General features: G+C 36.5%; 1 protein-coding gene across 1 annotated transcript in view; it reads right to left on the bottom strand.

Moving 5' to 3' along the window:
- The window catches only part of KCNH8 (potassium voltage-gated channel, subfamily H (eag-related), member 8), a 185,937-nt gene that overhangs the window by 29,064 nt on the left and 139,132 nt on the right, over positions 1–17,741 (bottom strand). The window contains exons 8-11 of the mRNA XM_010007532.1: positions 13,039–13,236; positions 9,252–9,451; positions 7,199–7,448; positions 2,458–2,672 (exon numbers count right to left, since the gene is read on the bottom strand). Of these exons, the coding sequence (XP_010005834.1) occupies positions 2,458–2,672; positions 7,199–7,448; positions 9,252–9,451; positions 13,039–13,236 (863 nt within the window). The remainder of the gene's footprint in view (positions 1–2,457; positions 2,673–7,198; positions 7,449–9,251; positions 9,452–13,038; positions 13,237–17,741) is intronic.

The raw sequence follows: 17,741 nt of genomic DNA on the forward strand, positions 1-17,741 counted from the left end.
GGGAAAGAGAGAAATCAGGATACAGTGTCTCAGCTGCCAAACTCTCCAACAGAACCAAGCCAAGAAATAATGCCATATTAAAAAAAAAGAAAAAAGAAAAAAAGAAGAAAAAGTACCATGTTTTTATACCACTAATTGTACTTCTGAAAACCTTCTTACCTTCTTCCTTCTATTCTGTGAGATTAAACCATCAAATAACTCTCAAGTTATGTCTGCTTGCAAAGTATATTCATGACTACATGGCATTTTCTGTGTGAAACAGAGCAATTGGTTGACCGAGCACACTTGCTACTGACGTAGACCTCTTCCCTCATTTGTTGAGCCCTCTTTTGGTGGCGGTACAAGTTCTGGCCACCTTACTCCTGCTCTTTATCCTTATTAATAAGTAAAATGGTTGGATGAGAAATGAGTTGCACATGACTGAAGTTATTTCTGCTGCAAGAGAAATACTAGTGGAGAGCACAGTTAACCCAAGCACATAGGAGAAAGTGACACTAGAGTTATCTGTCTTAGGTTCTCTGTATTTATTTACCTGTGGCACTGGATCAGTGTCAGGATTTTTTTTTATTTCCCCCCTCCCCCTTTTTAGATAATGGATCATGCCATGAAAATACAGCTTGTATTTACAAATACTGTAAATATTTTCCTATTTAAAGCAGAAAAAGTGCCTGGATATGTCCCGCACTGCTTTAAATCCCATCCTCCACAGTGAGTGCAAGGAGGTTCTTTTCCTAGCTGCACACCCATCTTTGAGGCTGGTATAGGGTTTGTCCCAGCAGAGAGTCTGTACATCACCCAGCCAACTCTAACTGGGAACAGCTGTCCATGATTTTATAAAAGCTGAATGTGTATGGAGCTGAGATGATGATCCTCAGATTTGTCATACAGAAAAGCATGAAGACTGTGAGGGTTCATCAAGGTCCATGACAAAACTGGAGAGGGGGATGCAATCAGCTTCAAACCCTCTCTTTACATGGAGTTGTACTCCTTTTCATATTACACATTCCTCCCCAAAGAAAATGTGTTATTTATAAAAACTAATCTTCAAGCTCTCAGAACAGATGTGTACTTGCTCAGCTGCTATCCTCAGCAGCAGGAGTCTGGGGACATTTCAAGAGACAAACAAATGAGATGTCCTGATTATTTTCCTCTCTGCAAGTTTGCATTTATGTATTTACACTTTTCTACTTCAATTGTTTATAGAGCACTGCTGTAGAAACACTTGTGCCAAAATACACCTAATAAGAAGCTTACATGGAAAAATCAGCCTATAAATCACATTCATTGGGTGTTTGAGCTGAAAAAGGACTTTGTCCCACTGTTCTTGCATGCATTAGAGAAATTCTCTCAGCCTCAAGGTCCCTCAGACCAGCAACACTCCACAGGTTGCCACTGCAGGGCAGAACTCACAGCAACCTTCTGCACAGAAACACGTGAGTAGGCACAAGCAGGGCAGCCGTGGTGCCGGTGTGAGTGGCATGCATGCAGGACATCCAGCATCACTTGTTCTCTTCTTGAACCAGCCAAGCAATGGGCCACTCTTCATAACAGCGAGTGCCTGCCTATGCTGCATGGAGGGTAACAGCCACACAAGGCATAGAGTTTTTAAGCTCTGCAGCTCTTTGTGGTGTCTGCCCAAAGAGCTGGCCTTTTTTTGCCCTTTATGCTTCCTTGGCATTATAGTCACCCTCTGGATAATGTCCTTGTCCCCAGTCATGTGCTTTCTGTGTGCAAGGAGAAGCATGATACAAAGACAAATACCTGGACTGTTAAATCCCAACCTGAAAGTTTGGCTGTGGCTCTTTGTACGCTCACGTGGTTACGTCAGAAAAAGAGCTAAAAAGCTTTTTAGGATTAAAACCTGAATATACATATTTGCTACATAATATTAGTGAAAGTACTTCAGTAAGTCTTTACTGAAGTCTTTCAGCAGTGCTTTATGAGGAACTTCGTGAGGTTTTTTTCACATTAAATTGCTCATTTAAATGGAAAAACATTTTAGTTGCAGTGTGATGAGAAACAACTTTTTCTCATTTTGTGACAATGATCTTAACAACAAAGTGACAATCAGTGATCTACAAAATGAATGTTTGTTAGGCTGGCACATGAGCTTCTAGAAAAGGTATAATTAAATACCTTTGTTTGGACACATGCTTTACATAACTATGAATTATTTTAAAACAAGCAAAAAAAATGAAAAAAAATTAGAGTGTTCTCTCATAGATGATGTTTTCTATGGAAAAATGAGACGCAGAGAATATGTTCACTGTTTATTATCTGATCAACTGGTAAACAATTAATATAGGTAATGACTGAATTATCAAACAAATTCAATGAATGGTCCTTTTAACATAATCTGTATATTATTTCTTTACTGAGGCAAAATTATGAGAACCAACTAAAGTATGAGAAATCGTAAAGAAAACAATAACTGCAGAGACCTTTAAAGATACTTACATCACTTTCATGACCTTCTCTTAGGTTGTATGTGAGGTCATGCTGTATGTCTTCAACAAACTTGTGGGCATACTCTGGGTAGAGGTCGAGCACTTCAAAAAGACCCTTGAGGATAATGCATTGGAGGTCACAGTACGTTAGAGCTTTGACATCTGCATTTGTTTTAATAACTTGATCCCTAATGGATAGGTTTGCTCCAATTAAATCTCCTTTACCTGGAAGAAAATAGAAAAATAATAATTTTCAAAGCATGAATTCTTTACTTCTTTTTGAATGATAAATCTGTTTGACATAATTGCTAAACCTTAAATCTCATGCTTATCACTGCATTGTTTAATAATATTCTGAAGGATCTTTGACTAAAATATGTGTGTTGGTTTTTTTGGTTTTGTTTTGGTTTTAAGATACAATCTTATATACAATTAATTGGAGGTACAAAGACTAATTTAGAGACAGGTAACTACCTGATTTAAGGGAGCAATCAAGTAAATACATATAAAATTAACATTTTCCCTACTAATTAATAGCAGGTGCAGTTTTGTTTTTCAAAAACTGAACCTTGTGTTTCTAGCTTGGGCTTTTTTGGTTGGAACCAACAGGTGTTAGTATAGGATTTTAACAATGACACAATTAAGTGCAGATCATCCATTCAAATTACCATTTTACTTTTAATTTAGATTGTAAAAAATCACCAACTATGATAACTATGGGTGTATAGCTGCACCTCATGATGCATTTTAGTTGTATAGGCTATTACTAGATATGTAGTTCAATGACATTTCTGCCAAGAAAAAAGAATTCTTAAGCCATTTTGTTTTCATGCATGGGCAAGACTATCATAAAATGCTGGATACATCAAAAACTGTAAATTGAAGAACATAAAAATTGTATGAGAAGCCTCCATAAACATTTGATTTGAGGTATGAAGTGCATAGAGCAATCATTGAACCAAAGGTCTTCCCCAAAAGTTAACCCAGATGGTCTTTGTTAAAGACCTGGACAGTGTGATGGAGCGCAATGTTGGCAAGTTTATGGACCATACCAAGTTGGGGGAAGTGGCTGATATGCCGAGGGCAAAGCTGCTATTCAGAGGGACCTCAGTGAATGAGAAAAGGGCTGATAGGAACCTCTTGAAGTTCAACAAGGAACACCAAATCCTGCACCTGGTATGAAATACCTCCCTGCAGCAGGATGGGCTGGGGACTGACAAGCGGGAAAGCAGCTCTCTGGGAAAGAACCTGGGGCTCCTCGTGGACAAAAAGTTGAACATCAGCCAACAGTGTATCCTTGCAACAAAGACACCCAGGAACCTCCTCTGCAGCATTAGGAACAGTGCAGCTGGTAAATCCCAGGACTTTTTCCCTCTCTATGTCACCTATCACACCACATCAGAAAGTGTGTCCAGTTTTGGGCTTCCCAGTAGAAGGCAGAATATTCACATACTACAGTGAGTCAGCTCAGAAAAGGCCACCAAGGTGATCAGGGACTGGAGGACATAATGTACAAGGAAAGGCTGAAAACAAAATGGATATTGTTCCGCCTTGAGAAGGCAATGGAAAGATATTATTGCTGTCTTCAATAGTCTAGCAGAAATAGGTAGAGAAAACAGAGCTAAACTCCTTTGCAGGGTGTACAGTGCGACAAGATGTACTTGGCACAAGTTTTAACAAAAGCAACTGTGATTAGAAATCAGGAAAAGAAAGTCACCATGATGCTGGTCAAACAGTGGAACAGGCTGCCCAGAGAGGTTGTGGAATCACTGTCCTCGGAGAATTTCACAATTTGCCTGGACGTGGCTCAGAGGAAGCTGAGCTAAATTGGCCCTGCTTTAAGAAGGTCTAGGCTGGGTGGCTTCCAGAGGTCCCTTCCAATCTTACATTATTCTGTGATTAATAAAATATAAGTGAAAACTGTAAAATCTGAAAATCCACTCAGCATGTGATTCCAACTGGATATTACATAGGAAATGGTGAACTTGAAGGGTGAGTTAAACTAAGCAGTCAATTATCCCTGAAGCTGTTTGAATAAGGTAGTTTTATACTTCAAAATGCTATTTGTAATTTTCTCTATTTACATGGAGCTTGAAAAAGTTCCTTAAAAGATCTTATCATAAATCCTGCATAAGGAGGGAGTTTCTTTTATGCTAAGAATATACACACATTCATGCTACTTTGCATGAATGTAATTGCAATTGGCATAAATGAGAACTACCATTAATTCAGGGAAAAGTAGATCTGATAGATGACAACAAAATTTGCCATTGTTTATCAAATCCAATGCAAAGCTTGCATAATCAAATGTAGTGTAAAGCTAAGCAATAATTTACTTCTGCTTTTTCCTGTAAGTGTCAACAAGTCTAGATTTCTTTGATTATATTGAACAGAGGGCTGGCATTGTTAATCCATTGCTGGCTATGTAAATACAGACAAGAGAAAAAGTATTTAAAATATTCCAAAACTGATCTTTATTCTTAGACACTTTCTAGGCATATAAAATGTATTAGTATCAATAATGCATTAATAATTTGGAAAAATAAATTAAAGTTGTATTTGATCACAATTCCACTGTTTGATAAAATGCTGTCAGCCTGAAGAACGCTACAATTGATCTGGTAGTGCTAATGTGTGTTTCTTTCCAAATGAAAACTACATGGTGAAGGTTGTAGGTAGTAAGCTGAATTTTCATGTGGAATTACTGCAGCAGTGAAATCATAGTAACTCGAATATCAATATTTGTAACATAAATAGAATAATGTAAATTATTCTTAGTAGCTCTTCTTTGTTTCATTGGAAAATTAACTTATTTATAAATGTTTATGTAGACACATGTATTTGTTAATATATCTGGGACATGAAGCCAAAATTACTACTCTCTTCTTTTTATCTATATCTTGTCAATCCCTTATGGCCAATATTTTAAAATAAATCTAAGATGTATACTCAAACTGTAAATAATTGTTATCATAAAACATATTTTCCTATACAAGATATCTTAACCATCATTGTTGGATACCAAGTTGTAGTCTCAAGAGGAACCAAACAGCTGTATTTAATCAGAGTGTTTAATTGTATTCTTTCTGTATTGCTTATTAGTGAGAATGGTTCAGTAAACAAAACCTCATCCACTAGAAATAGAATCATGACAGGATTATAATATAGTGGTCTGGGAACTGTAAGTAACTCGGCATTGTCAGGGAAAAAGCAGCTCTCATCACATCAGTAACACAGTTTCCCTTAGAGACCTAGAGCTTTGAGGCATTCACCTTTTTCTGGTGTTAATTAAGTTTAAATGATGAAGCTCCCATTGGCTGCAACAAAACTTTTTTTTTTTATGTTTATGTTTTTGCATTACAATTTAATTTACTTCTCTCAGAAATCCACTTATCTCTTTCTTATTGTTTTCATTGTCACCATTACACAATGATGCTTTCATTAACATTTTCAGAAGTGCCTGAAAAAGGAATAATTAGTGAAATCATAGTGCCAATGCGTGCAGCTCTTGACCTTTTGCTATATTCAAGCTTATGGCTTTTTGAAGCCATACTTTGTAGGATTGATCTATCTGATCGAATAAAATGGAGGCATTTGAAAACTTCCTAATTACAAATGAGTGACAGAGTGATGTGGACTGTCAACCTAATGGAATTAAAGAGTTATGAAGCAAATAGGACATGTACCACATTCATATTAAAAACCAAAACAAAACAAACAACAACAACAACAAAACCAAACCAAAAACAACCAATCAAATCCATACTAATAAAATACAGGAAATTCAATTATAGAAGACCAGAAGCTTGCATTATCAATAGTCTAGTGCAATCCCACAAAACAGGAAGGAAAGCAAAAAAGGAAATGTTCCTTTTAACTCTGCTTTATAAGAATATTAGAAGTTATTAGAAAGAAGAATACATTTAAATCTTAAGAGGTATTAAAATAATAATGAAATAATTATTTATATTTAGAAAAAAAATTATATTTTACTTTATCAAAATACATTGTACACACTAATTCAGGCAAGTCTAATAATGGTTTTTTTTCTGAAGATAAAGGGAACCTCTTCAGCAGGCATCAGACTAAGGCGAATCACTGAAACTTACAGATAGAAATCCTTAATCCCAGATAACTCAAAGCAGTCATTTAGCAAACAAAAATGAAACAAAATTCATTAAAACAGAACTTCTGGCCTTTCTCTGTTCTAATATACTCAGATGACTGCTGGCAGAATCAATTAGCTTAAAAAAGCAACTCTGATGAGCAGAGCCTTGAGAATGAGAGTGAGCTCACATTGCCACATTGCTCACATTGCCTGCTTTCAGGTGGGATCTTTCATGGGAATGATGCCTGGTGACTGATATTCATTAAAGATTTAAGAACTAATAACCAATGTCTCTTGTGATGTCAATAGTGTCATCAAATTTAGTTGAAAGCAGCAATTTGTATCAAAAGCTACCAAGTACCTCCTTACATGCAAAGGAGAGAGAAAAAGTGTAAGAAAATCAGGATACAAGTGAAATATTGCACAGCTAGCACACTAGCAATCAAAACTTTCTTAGGGCAAAAAAGAGCAAAGTTTAAATAAAAAAATAAAGAATTCCATAGAGTATGAATAAGCAGATTAAAATCAGAACAAATTCCTTCTTATCAGACTACTAGGACACACTAAGCCATCAATTAGCAGTGATGGTCCTCCTACTCTGGAGGACCATTCTTTCCCTTTGAAATTATGACCATGCTCATACCAAGAATCGCCAGCACCGTGCTGTCCTTCAGGACTTCCATGGAACCTGAGCACACAAAGTAGATCGCTTGCAGGGCATCTCCCTGCCGGAGGAGGTATTCCCCAGGAGCACAGAAGGAGGTTTTGATATGCAGAGACAGAGACCTGAGGCAACCACGGCTGGCACACTCGAAAAGGGAGAGCTGCAAAATTTCCTTGTTCAAGTGCATGGTGATGTCTGAACGCAACTCGTCGGGGAAGTCTTTTAAAAGCTGCCCAAAAAAAGAGACAAAGGGGCAACAAAGAGAAAAAGTGTAAAATAACATCTTTCATCTTTTGCAGAAGTGGTCCTATTTAGTAGTGTTGCAAAGATTTCCCTCTCATGATTCTTACCCCTGTGATGAGACATGTACCATGTGTTAATAAACCTTTAAGCTGATAAACACTGATAAATTACAGGAGAAACATGAATAAAAATACGCCTTTATAAAAACCAAACAACAACAAACAAACAGAAGAAAGTCAACAACACTGCGTGTAGGAGTTCCCCCAAATACATAATTTAACCTTGTCGAAGTTCTTCTAAGCTGTTAGAATACAGTGGAGTGCTCAGGTATATACCACTGTATATAGTAGTAGCATAGATGTTGATAACAGGGCAAAAAATGAACTAAATTTAGATTTATTTTAAAATGCTTGTATAATATTCATCAGTGGGCTAAATTGCTTCTTCTAAAGCCACTGAAGAGGAATAATTAAAAAACCCTCTAATTTCTTTTTTGTAGTTTTTTCATATTAAAAAGGATGCAATTGGACACTGAAGGAAAGGTGGGAAAGTCATAAAGACAAGGTGCATGTTCAGTAGGAGAACCTATGAAATCTAAAAGACCATAAGGTCTTCCTATTTTTCCTTGGTTCTAATTTTAGGCAATTTACAAGTGTAGCTTGGCCAACACTTAATGATACCTATAAAAGATCTACAGAAGATCTGCTGTAGGAAGGCAAAACTGAGAGAAACCTCTTTCTGCTTAGAGAAAGTCTTCTGAGAATGATATAAAATTACTTCAACTCAGAGCTCTGGAACATGCAAGCTGCAAGCCCACAAGCAGAGATTTCTCTACAGTTTCATCTGAGCAAAGCAATCAGCCAACACTTGACCAAATGGGCTTAGATAAACCAGTTTGTGAGGTAAATCATTATGGTCTCTCCAGAGGCTGCTGTTGTATTACAACAGTCACTCATTTACAGTGAGACTGAAGGTACACAAGCTGAAGGTGATCCTTCACAAAACCTAGGAAACCTTTGATGTCTTAGTGGTTTTGTACCTTTGTAAATCTTACTAAGCTTCTTCTGTTGCTGGAATGCTGCTGAAAATTCAATTCTTAGTGCTGTGCACACCACAGTAAGAATTTATTAGGAAAAAAATGTTCTCAAACCCAAATCTTTTGCTTATTTCCACATTATCTTTAGAGGTCACTGTGTTTTATAATGACATATATAACAAGAACTCTGAAGGGAATGACTCATTGAAACAGCTCCAGCAGAGAGAAGCCATTATTTCTCTTCAAGTATAGTCCCGGGTAAATAATTTAAAACAACCAAGCACTCTCATTATATATTTTGCAATATTTAAAAACAAAGGGAAATGAATAACCTAAAAATTCAGGCTAAACCACTTGTTTACAGTATTTCAAAGAATAAAAGAAAATGAAGAAGGGAGGAAAGGGTAGTTAAGAAGTCCCTCCTTTAAAAAAACAAACCTAAAAAACCTAGTAGATTTTTTGTTTGGTGTAAGGCAAAACTGCTCTCTGAGGTGTTTCTGCTGGCAACATTCAGAAGGTTTCTTACTGATGTATTTCAGAATTATGGATCACCTCAATATTTTCATATATGATATGATTTGCTAAACCAGGTTTTTCAATAGCATACTCTCTTTCTGGGATAACCCAGCTTTATTTTTAGGTATGTTCTTTTTTATATGTAACTTCGCAGAAAAACAGCATCACAAATGTCCCACCTCAACTCTAAGTCCATAGTTAAAACCATCAAACACACAACTTCCCTTCTTTGGTTACCTCATTGGAATCAATTCCATTATTGACAGACCATGTGGTTTGGAAATATTCAAGCATCCTTTGCTTCAGCTGCTGTGGCAGGTGATGGACTCGTATGAAGTCTTTCAGGTCCTTGGTTCTTGTGTGATACAGGGACCATCTGGAGTACATCCGCTGAATTATGGCAGTGACATTGCCAAACACCAAGGCATGCATCAGAGCTAGGGAGGACAGAAATCATGTGCAATGTGGACTGACTTATTGATCGTTAAAGCATAACACAGAAATTAAACAGGATAATCACAAAAAACCCCCAACAACAGGTTTGCAGTTGAGAGATATAATAAACTTTTAAAATATAAGACTCCATGAATAATTCACAATAGTATTCATATGATTATTCATTTCCATTTTTTGTGTCACTAGCAGCCATAGTCATGGGATAGGATAGAATCACATTTGATGCTACCTAGTCAGGTTACCAAGCAAAAGAATACCCAAGCCAAATTAAGTTCACAGTCTAGGAAAAAATGAAAACAAATGAGCATATGTAGGCAGGCATGCTCAGGTTATAATGAGAAATTATTAATCAGTATGAAAACTAGACTCAGAAGGTCAGTTCGTAACTAAATAGAATGCAACAGACTTCAGAGAACTGATATAAATAAAAAGTATTACTAATGGGAACTATGTGTAGTGGAAAGAGTTTGCAAACAATATTTAGGGATGTATCATATTCTGGGGAATAAGATGTTAAAAAAAAAGCCAAGCCTTTTTGAAGCAGAAATTCAGGTTAAAAAAAACCCCACAACAAAACATTCAGACTGACAATCTGATTTCTTATGTTTCCTCAGAAGGTCAAATATGGTGAGAAATCGTTTATCAGAAAGTTCTGACAACCTGGAGTTTGTCTGCAATTAAGAGACTGGCTTGGGAATAAAAGGACCGGAAGAAAAATTGAAGAAAAGTTTACAGCTACAGGTTGTCTGGGTTTGTCTGTGCAGAAATGTGCTTACTGATTATCAGTGGGAAGAATCACTGCAAGATTGTCTGTCATGTGGTATTGATCTGAGACACAGAACATACACATTTACAAATTGTTTATTGAAAAAACTATTACTGAGCTTGATTATTACTCTTAAGGGACACATATCTCTCTAATGTTTGAAAGAAAGCAGACAGACTCCTCAGAGTGGCAAAGGAACTGGTTTATAAACAAGACAAGATGCTGACCTTGAATGGCAATTTACAGAAGTCCAGAGTGAGCGAGGAGAGACAAGTGAGAACAGGAGGAGGAAAGGATGCACTTTGGCAGTTAATAATGCTTTGACAGTGGAAACTGGCCAAAAATACTTTAGTTTGGGGTGCTGAAGATTTTTACAGGCTGAGTAAAACATGAAGGAGCTGGTAACAATATTATTGTTTTTGTTGTGAAGAGAGTGCAGAGAAGGAGAGCACTGCAGTGTGATGTAATTTCCCAATACAGTATGTGTACTGGTAGAGGTGATCCAACAATATTATTAAGTCAATACATGTCCATTAGTAAAAGAAGGTAATGAAAAGCAGGGCAGAAGGAAAAGGATTAGCTATGAATATCAGAAAAATAAGTAAGCATAATGAAAGTTTACTTCTAAGAACAATCAGCTGGATCAACTAGGTGTTTTTCTGATGATGCAGTAATTTGCTAAGTCATTAATGTCAGAAGCTTGGGCAACAAAATGTGAGGGACTAGTGTAATGATAGATACAGGATATTATAATAGAAATATGGCAGCTGGGGCTGAAATAATTTAGCCAGATATAGCTAAATAGGCTAAAGATATAGCATAGCCTCTTTAAGGATGTGGTAAGTTTAAAAAGGGGGGAGGGATAAAGCATTGCATGGTACATGGATGCATACCTAAAAATCACGTGTATAAGTGCCCCAACCGGGTCCAAGGTTAGGCTTCTTCTTAATGTTACAGTCATAAATATCATCTATTATTTTATTATTATAGGAGAATCTGTCTTTGCATATAAGGAAGGACTGGAGCTAGTAGAATGGGCCTCCAGTCTCATAAATACAAAATACATAAATACAAAACTGAATGTTCTTTGCTCAAAGAACATGGATAATACAAGAGAGCACATGTTATAGTCATCTGCAGGAGGATAGATCTGATTCGTGTTTAACAGATGCTGGGTATCCTAGGAATTCTGGTTAAATTTTAGTAGTTCACTTTTATTTCCAACTTTGAGAAGAAACATTGTATAGAAAATATTTAAACTTCACAGTATTACCTGTCTTAAATTATTATTTCAAATTAGTGCAAAACAAAAATTAATACCAAGAGACAGGTAAAAATAAAATATTATAAGTTATTTATCTGTTGCATTCTTTCAATTTGCAGTGACACATGTTAAAGAGATACAGATGAACTAGTGATAAACTAAATCACACTATCCGTTACACCTGAAGTTTTATAAACTTATGTCTTGGTCTAAAAACTTTTCAAAATTTAAATAAATTTTTCTCAAGACACCACTTTTCTCTAGGGAATTTAAAAAAATTAAATATCAGCCAAAACTATAGAACAAAACATGTTTTAAGAAATACAAAGGTCTGATGCCCTGAAGTGTACAGACTAGTACTTTATTAACAATAGTTTTCTGAGGTGTGTTCACTAGTCTGCACTGTATGATGCTAACTCCTTCTTCAAGCTTCCTTGCTCTGCTGGTTTTCTTAAATAGCATCCAAAATAAATTTCCTCATGAAAATAGGTACAAGCCAGCCTCTTCTGCTTTATTACCACACTGTATTTTAAAATTACATTTTTATGCTACCAGCAAAAGTAATTAATGAGCTGCTTGTGTTTTTGTGACATTGTCAAAATCAAAATGGCATAATTTCTTGATGATTCATTATATTATTGCCACTCATTTTCAGGAATGTAAAAAACATGAATAATTCATCTAGCACTTTTTATACCACTTGATGCTGAAAATTTATAGTTTACAGGTCATTCATTGTGTTCCTTGGCTTTTGAGTGTCAAACTGCCAATTTGATTTTGGCCAGGAAAATTCACGCTGCAATACTGACAACCAGAGCCTTATTGACTAGCCCTGGAGAAATACCTACTAGTATTTCCAGAACAATTAGACAAGCAGAAAAAAAGCAGGCAGGGGTGGGGGAACAGTGATTTGCTTTTACTCTTCATGCTGCATCTGGGAGCTGTATGATGCACAAACTATAAAATAGCACAGCTGACTTATTTTGGAGGAAGATGAAGGTAAAGAGAGAGCTGTGGGTACTTTCTCCAGTGGCCTAGGTTTACCTGTAATGTCTCCATTGTTTTCTCTCTGGGCTGGTCCTTCAGGTGTGGATACACAGCAGCTCAGTGCCAGATTCACTAGTGGGCTGCCCACCTCACCTTGCCAGCATTGCCTGGGCTGCTGTGGGGACTGAATTGGAGCTGAACACTCACCTGTTACTTGGATGACCCTAAAGGGGCATGGCACGTAACCAAAATGCATGCCATGGTCCTGGCCCATGGCTGGGTCACACTCACTGGCAATTTTACATTTTACTAGGTGAAAAATTGTCTTTTGTTGCCATAAACGACCAAAAGCCTAGAAATATGCTTGCTTAGGAGAGTTTATCTAGTGTAAACAACGACATAAAGTTATTTCTTTCTTTTGCCACTTAAAATTAAACTTTCTGTTTTGTTTTGTTGTGTTTTTTTTCAAGAAACAGCAAAATCTCAGCTTTTACTTTACTTGTCCCTACTGACCCCAAATGTTTTACATTATGCTTAGCATTGGTACCTACCCCCAATCAGCATTGTGCAAATGGAGAAGATCTTTTCAGCATCAGTATTGGCTGAAACATTTCCAAACCCAACACTGGTGAGGCTGCTGAGGGTGAAATATAGGGCAGCTATATAGGCACTTCTGATTGATGGGCCTCCTAGTGTATTGTTCTCATAGTAAGGAGACTCAATACGTTTTCCCAACTCATGAAGCCAACCTGAAAAACAAAGCATAAAAAGAATTGAAAGCAGAAAAAGGCATAATGACAGGATGGAAATCACACATTCTGTAAAATGAAATATTTCTTGAAAAAATAATTATTCTGAAAACAGAGGATTCTTCGCACAATTGCAAGAATAAAAAGACCATTAAACTGTAGGAATTTATATAGCACGTTAAGTATTATGTCCCTGGAGCATTTATTTTTATGTGTGATTATTTATAGTAAGAGTTATATTTCTGTATTGAAATCAAGTGTTTTTGAATGGCATACTGCAGATCTAATCAGATAATTCTCAAAATCCATTAAAGCACTGAAAAGGAAAAAAAAATCATCACATAATAAGTCTGCAGCAAGAATGCAACATTGATTTGATTCTTTCCATTAATTAATGCTTGGAAACAATTTTGAAATTCTAGGACTAAATTGTTATAATAATAATAATTACATATTTAGAGCTTTTTACGTATTTCTTTTTATAGCAGAAAAGCTGTAAACAGCTAAACACAACATACAAACAGGAATTAATTTTCAAAAGATTCATCAGTAAGTATTTTCTTAATTGTTCATTTAATCTTTCCTTCCATTTTGTTAATGAGTCTATGTGTGCTACAGAAAGTAGAATTAGCTACTGCCTCACAGATATTTAAAAAAACAACAAACCAACAAAAAAACCCCAAAGCAACAAGCCAGGAAAAAACATGCAGTTCCTCTTTTGGAAAAGGAAAACAACCAACCAAAAATAATTGCTTGAACACAATGCTTGGCAAACATCTAAGTAGGAAAAAAAAAAAAAAAAAAGAAAAAGATAAAACCAATTTGTGTGCCCAGATTTGCCCGTTAAGCAGTTTGCTTGGGAGAATGGGAATTTCTCCTAGATATTCAAGGAGAACTGCCAAAACAAAATATACCTAACAGGCAGTTTTATTTTAGAAAATATTGTTGGAAGTCCCCCTGTTGTAAGCTGAGACCTGACAGACCGAATCACCTCCTGTAGCTTATTCTCTTTCCACTTCAGTCAGCATCCATCTCGGATGAATCCAAGTATGAACTGGGGGGAAACCCCCTTGTATAGAATATCTGCAAAAAGAGGGGTCAGATTTAAAGTATCTGCCTCACACTCCCAATTCTGTTGGGAAAAAAGTCCAAGAATTTACCACCTACCACAGACTTCTTGAGCCACGGCTGCTGCCTCAAGCATCCTCAGCTCCATACTCTGACACTCCATACATCTCCTTCAGAGAAAGCTAACCCAGAAGGTCTGGGTAATGACACCATATGGTCTAGCCAAAACCCTATGTCTTTATTTGAGAGCACCAGGATAAAAACCTCCTATCACCATTTCCTGCAGGTACGGTAATCAGAGACTGCCCAGGCCCCCCAGCCACTCTGGGCTGTGGCAGGGGCAGGAGAGGGGGCAGCTGTGCCTGTGGGACCAATCCCAGAGCTCCCGCCAAGGGTGCTCAGGATAAAATGGCTCCTCAGAGAAACCTCTGCTGGTCCCTCTGCCTGCCTGGGTTTGTCTGTCTGCTTGTCATTTCTCCCTGTGCTGCTGCTCCTGCATCCTGTTTGTTTCCTGGAGAATGTTGTCCATTAAGACAGGTCGCCTTTGTGTATATTTTATGTAACTCACCATTATTTTTAATAATATTTACTATTTCATTAAACCTATTCTAGTTTTGTTTGTTTTTTTTTTTTCCTCCCCCACCTCAGTCTCTCTCCCTTTTTCCCCTTTCATCTTCCTCTAGGAAGGTAGCTGGGGGGATGGACAGAAAGCACCTGTCACCTGGTTATTGGCTACAACTGTCACACCTGCCAACCCACTCAATGCAGGCCAGGAATTTAATCAATATTATAAACTAAAGTATCAGCAGTACTGAATGGGCTGGTTTGGTTGGCCAAGAGACAAGAAAGCCTATGAAGGTCTTGATTTTGCACTGATAGAAAGTATTAATCACATGATGCTTTTTCACATTTGTGTCTCCCAGTTATTTCAAATGAAAGAAAAGCAAAACTAAAAAAAACCTGACTGAACTGATACTAGTTGTCTTTCTGTGCACTGCTGTTTTCCTGAGATTACATTTCCTCAAAAATAATATGGTCCTTTGTACAGCAGATTTCATTTCTGTGTTAGGGAATGAAATCCCACACATTAAAGAATACAAAACCAAAGAAAATCCCTGGCAGACAGTAGATAAAGGTAAAGCATATCTAAACCTAACGTAAAGAAATACAATCAAAGTTCAGGATCGGGCTTTGAAAGTATTCTAGTGTGTATGGAGAACTGCAAAACTGAAACAAGTAAGTTATTTTAAATAGCTCTAACTGATCTGTGAATACTGAAATAATGCCTCTTGGGAGAAAGCTCTTTCCTCTGATTGCTCTAAAACCCAGATTCTTGACATCTATTCACATTTTTCTGCCTTTCGTTATCTAAATGAATTTCACATTTTTTGTTCCTGGTGACCATATTGCATCTGATTGCTAGTTTCTTCACCTTAGTTTCAGCTATCAAACAAACAAAAAAATATGTTACCTATTGTAACTTTATATGAAATATTATGGGACATGTTTTCAGATCAATACATTTTCATTGCTATCCAGATAAGGTCGATCACTACATTGTCTAATTGACAGAAGTGAACCATTGTCTCCTTTACAACACTCTTTATGTTCAAGTTTATCAAGAAAAAACCCAACCCTACTGAAACATCATTGTTCTCAAAGGATGCCTTAGTGCTAGTAGAGGTAAGTTACAAAAATAAATGCCTACATTGTAACAAACAGTTGAAGTTTCTATGTAATTTCTAATATAATTCTATTGTCAAAGTACCAGATACATTATTAGCATTTCACAGTTGCTAGCAAACAGTTCTGGCCAGAATACCAATATTTGAGATGAATTCAGCATTCTGTACCCAGTTCCGGGGCATAACTGAGGTCAGACAAATTACCTTAATAAGTAAGTTAAATTAATATCTAAAAAAAAATGCCCACTATACAAATAAAAGCTATTAGGTAACTTTCTTTAGAGATGGAGCATGAAATTTGGAACAGAAAATGTGTATTTTAAAGTGAAAACCCAATAAATATATTCTTCTGATTTGCAGATAAGGACATTTTTACAGTTCAATTCTATTTTGGCTGTTAGAGATGATCCTCATCAGGACCTTTTGAAGAGATTGAATAGGATGAGGTTTCAGCCAGAGTATGTAGAATCATAGAATGGTGTTGTTTGGAAAAGACCTTTAAGACCATCAAGTCCAAGCAATACAAAATACTGCAAGATCTTCCAGATCAACTTTACTTTTCAGATTTTTGTTAATAGCCCTACTTTTTTTTTTTTTTTTTTTTTTTTTCCATTTGAGAGTAGAGACAAGATGCTGTTGGCTGTAAATACTTTCATTAGCAAATGGAAATAGTAATGAGATAGCATGACTGACTGATGTCCTTTTCTGGTTCCTGTAAGTAACAGCTCTCAGCAGATTCTTTGGCACTCTTGAGTAATTAATTTCTGCCCTCAGGGAAGAAAAGAGAAATAAATATACCTTGTAGTCAGAGGGAGCCTCCTAGAATTTAGAATTATGAATCTTGTCTGGTTCTGAATTAGCATTACCTAGATATATCTTTGTGACTTTGAAAACATTTTTAAGCACTAATTAGCATAATTAAGAGGAATATTTTTCAAAGGAAAAAAAAAACAACAACATTTCAGTAATCAGGTCCCAATTGGAAAAGTCAGCAAGAATTGGATATCTAGCTGTGTTAGGCTACTTTGAAAATTGCTGGAAGAATCTGTATCGAGTTTCATTTACCCATATCTAGGAGTGCTCAAGTATCAGCATAAAGAAGCATTTAAGCATCATCAGATGACATACTTTATAACTGGATGTAGAACACATTATCTCATTTACCAGACATCCAGAAATGCAGTCTTCCTGCAGTTTGGTGCTTGCACTGCATCATGCAAGTACTTTATGCCCTACAATTCCCAGTTTCATTCTATACTACTACTTTGATTTTCCTTATATAACAAAATCCTGTCTAGTATTTCATTTCAACAACTTAGAACATAGTTGCATTTTCTAATGCATTAATTACCTACAGCTTTTATTCTATAAAACAGATATACATTTTTTCCAGTTAAAAAGTAGACCAAAACTCTCTGGTGTATTCTGGACTACTTCGTCATCATCAGAAAGAGCAAAGAGGTATGGATGAGTATCTCTTAGAGCCCTACTGAATGCCTGAACAGTCCCCCAGTAGACCAGTGGTGATGATATTACAAGAAAAATGGTGATACAAAGGCCCACCTTCTCTCAGCTGTGGTCCCATATAAAATTCTTTAAGTATTCCTAGGGGAAATGCTAAGTATAAAAGGATATATATTCCCACATTGTCAAATTTTGTGTTTAAAAAGCATTTGAACCACATGGTCAGCCAGACCATATTTGGGTCTTTCAGGCCAGTAAGTAAAGAGAGTAAGCAATATTGTGCTGATA

The sequence above is a fragment of the Chaetura pelagica genome, unplaced genomic scaffold (assembly GCF_000747805.2).
Source record: "Chaetura pelagica isolate M959 unplaced genomic scaffold, ChaPel_1.0 scaffold10, whole genome shotgun sequence".
Lineage (NCBI taxonomy): Eukaryota > Metazoa > Chordata > Aves > Apodiformes > Apodidae > Chaetura > Chaetura pelagica.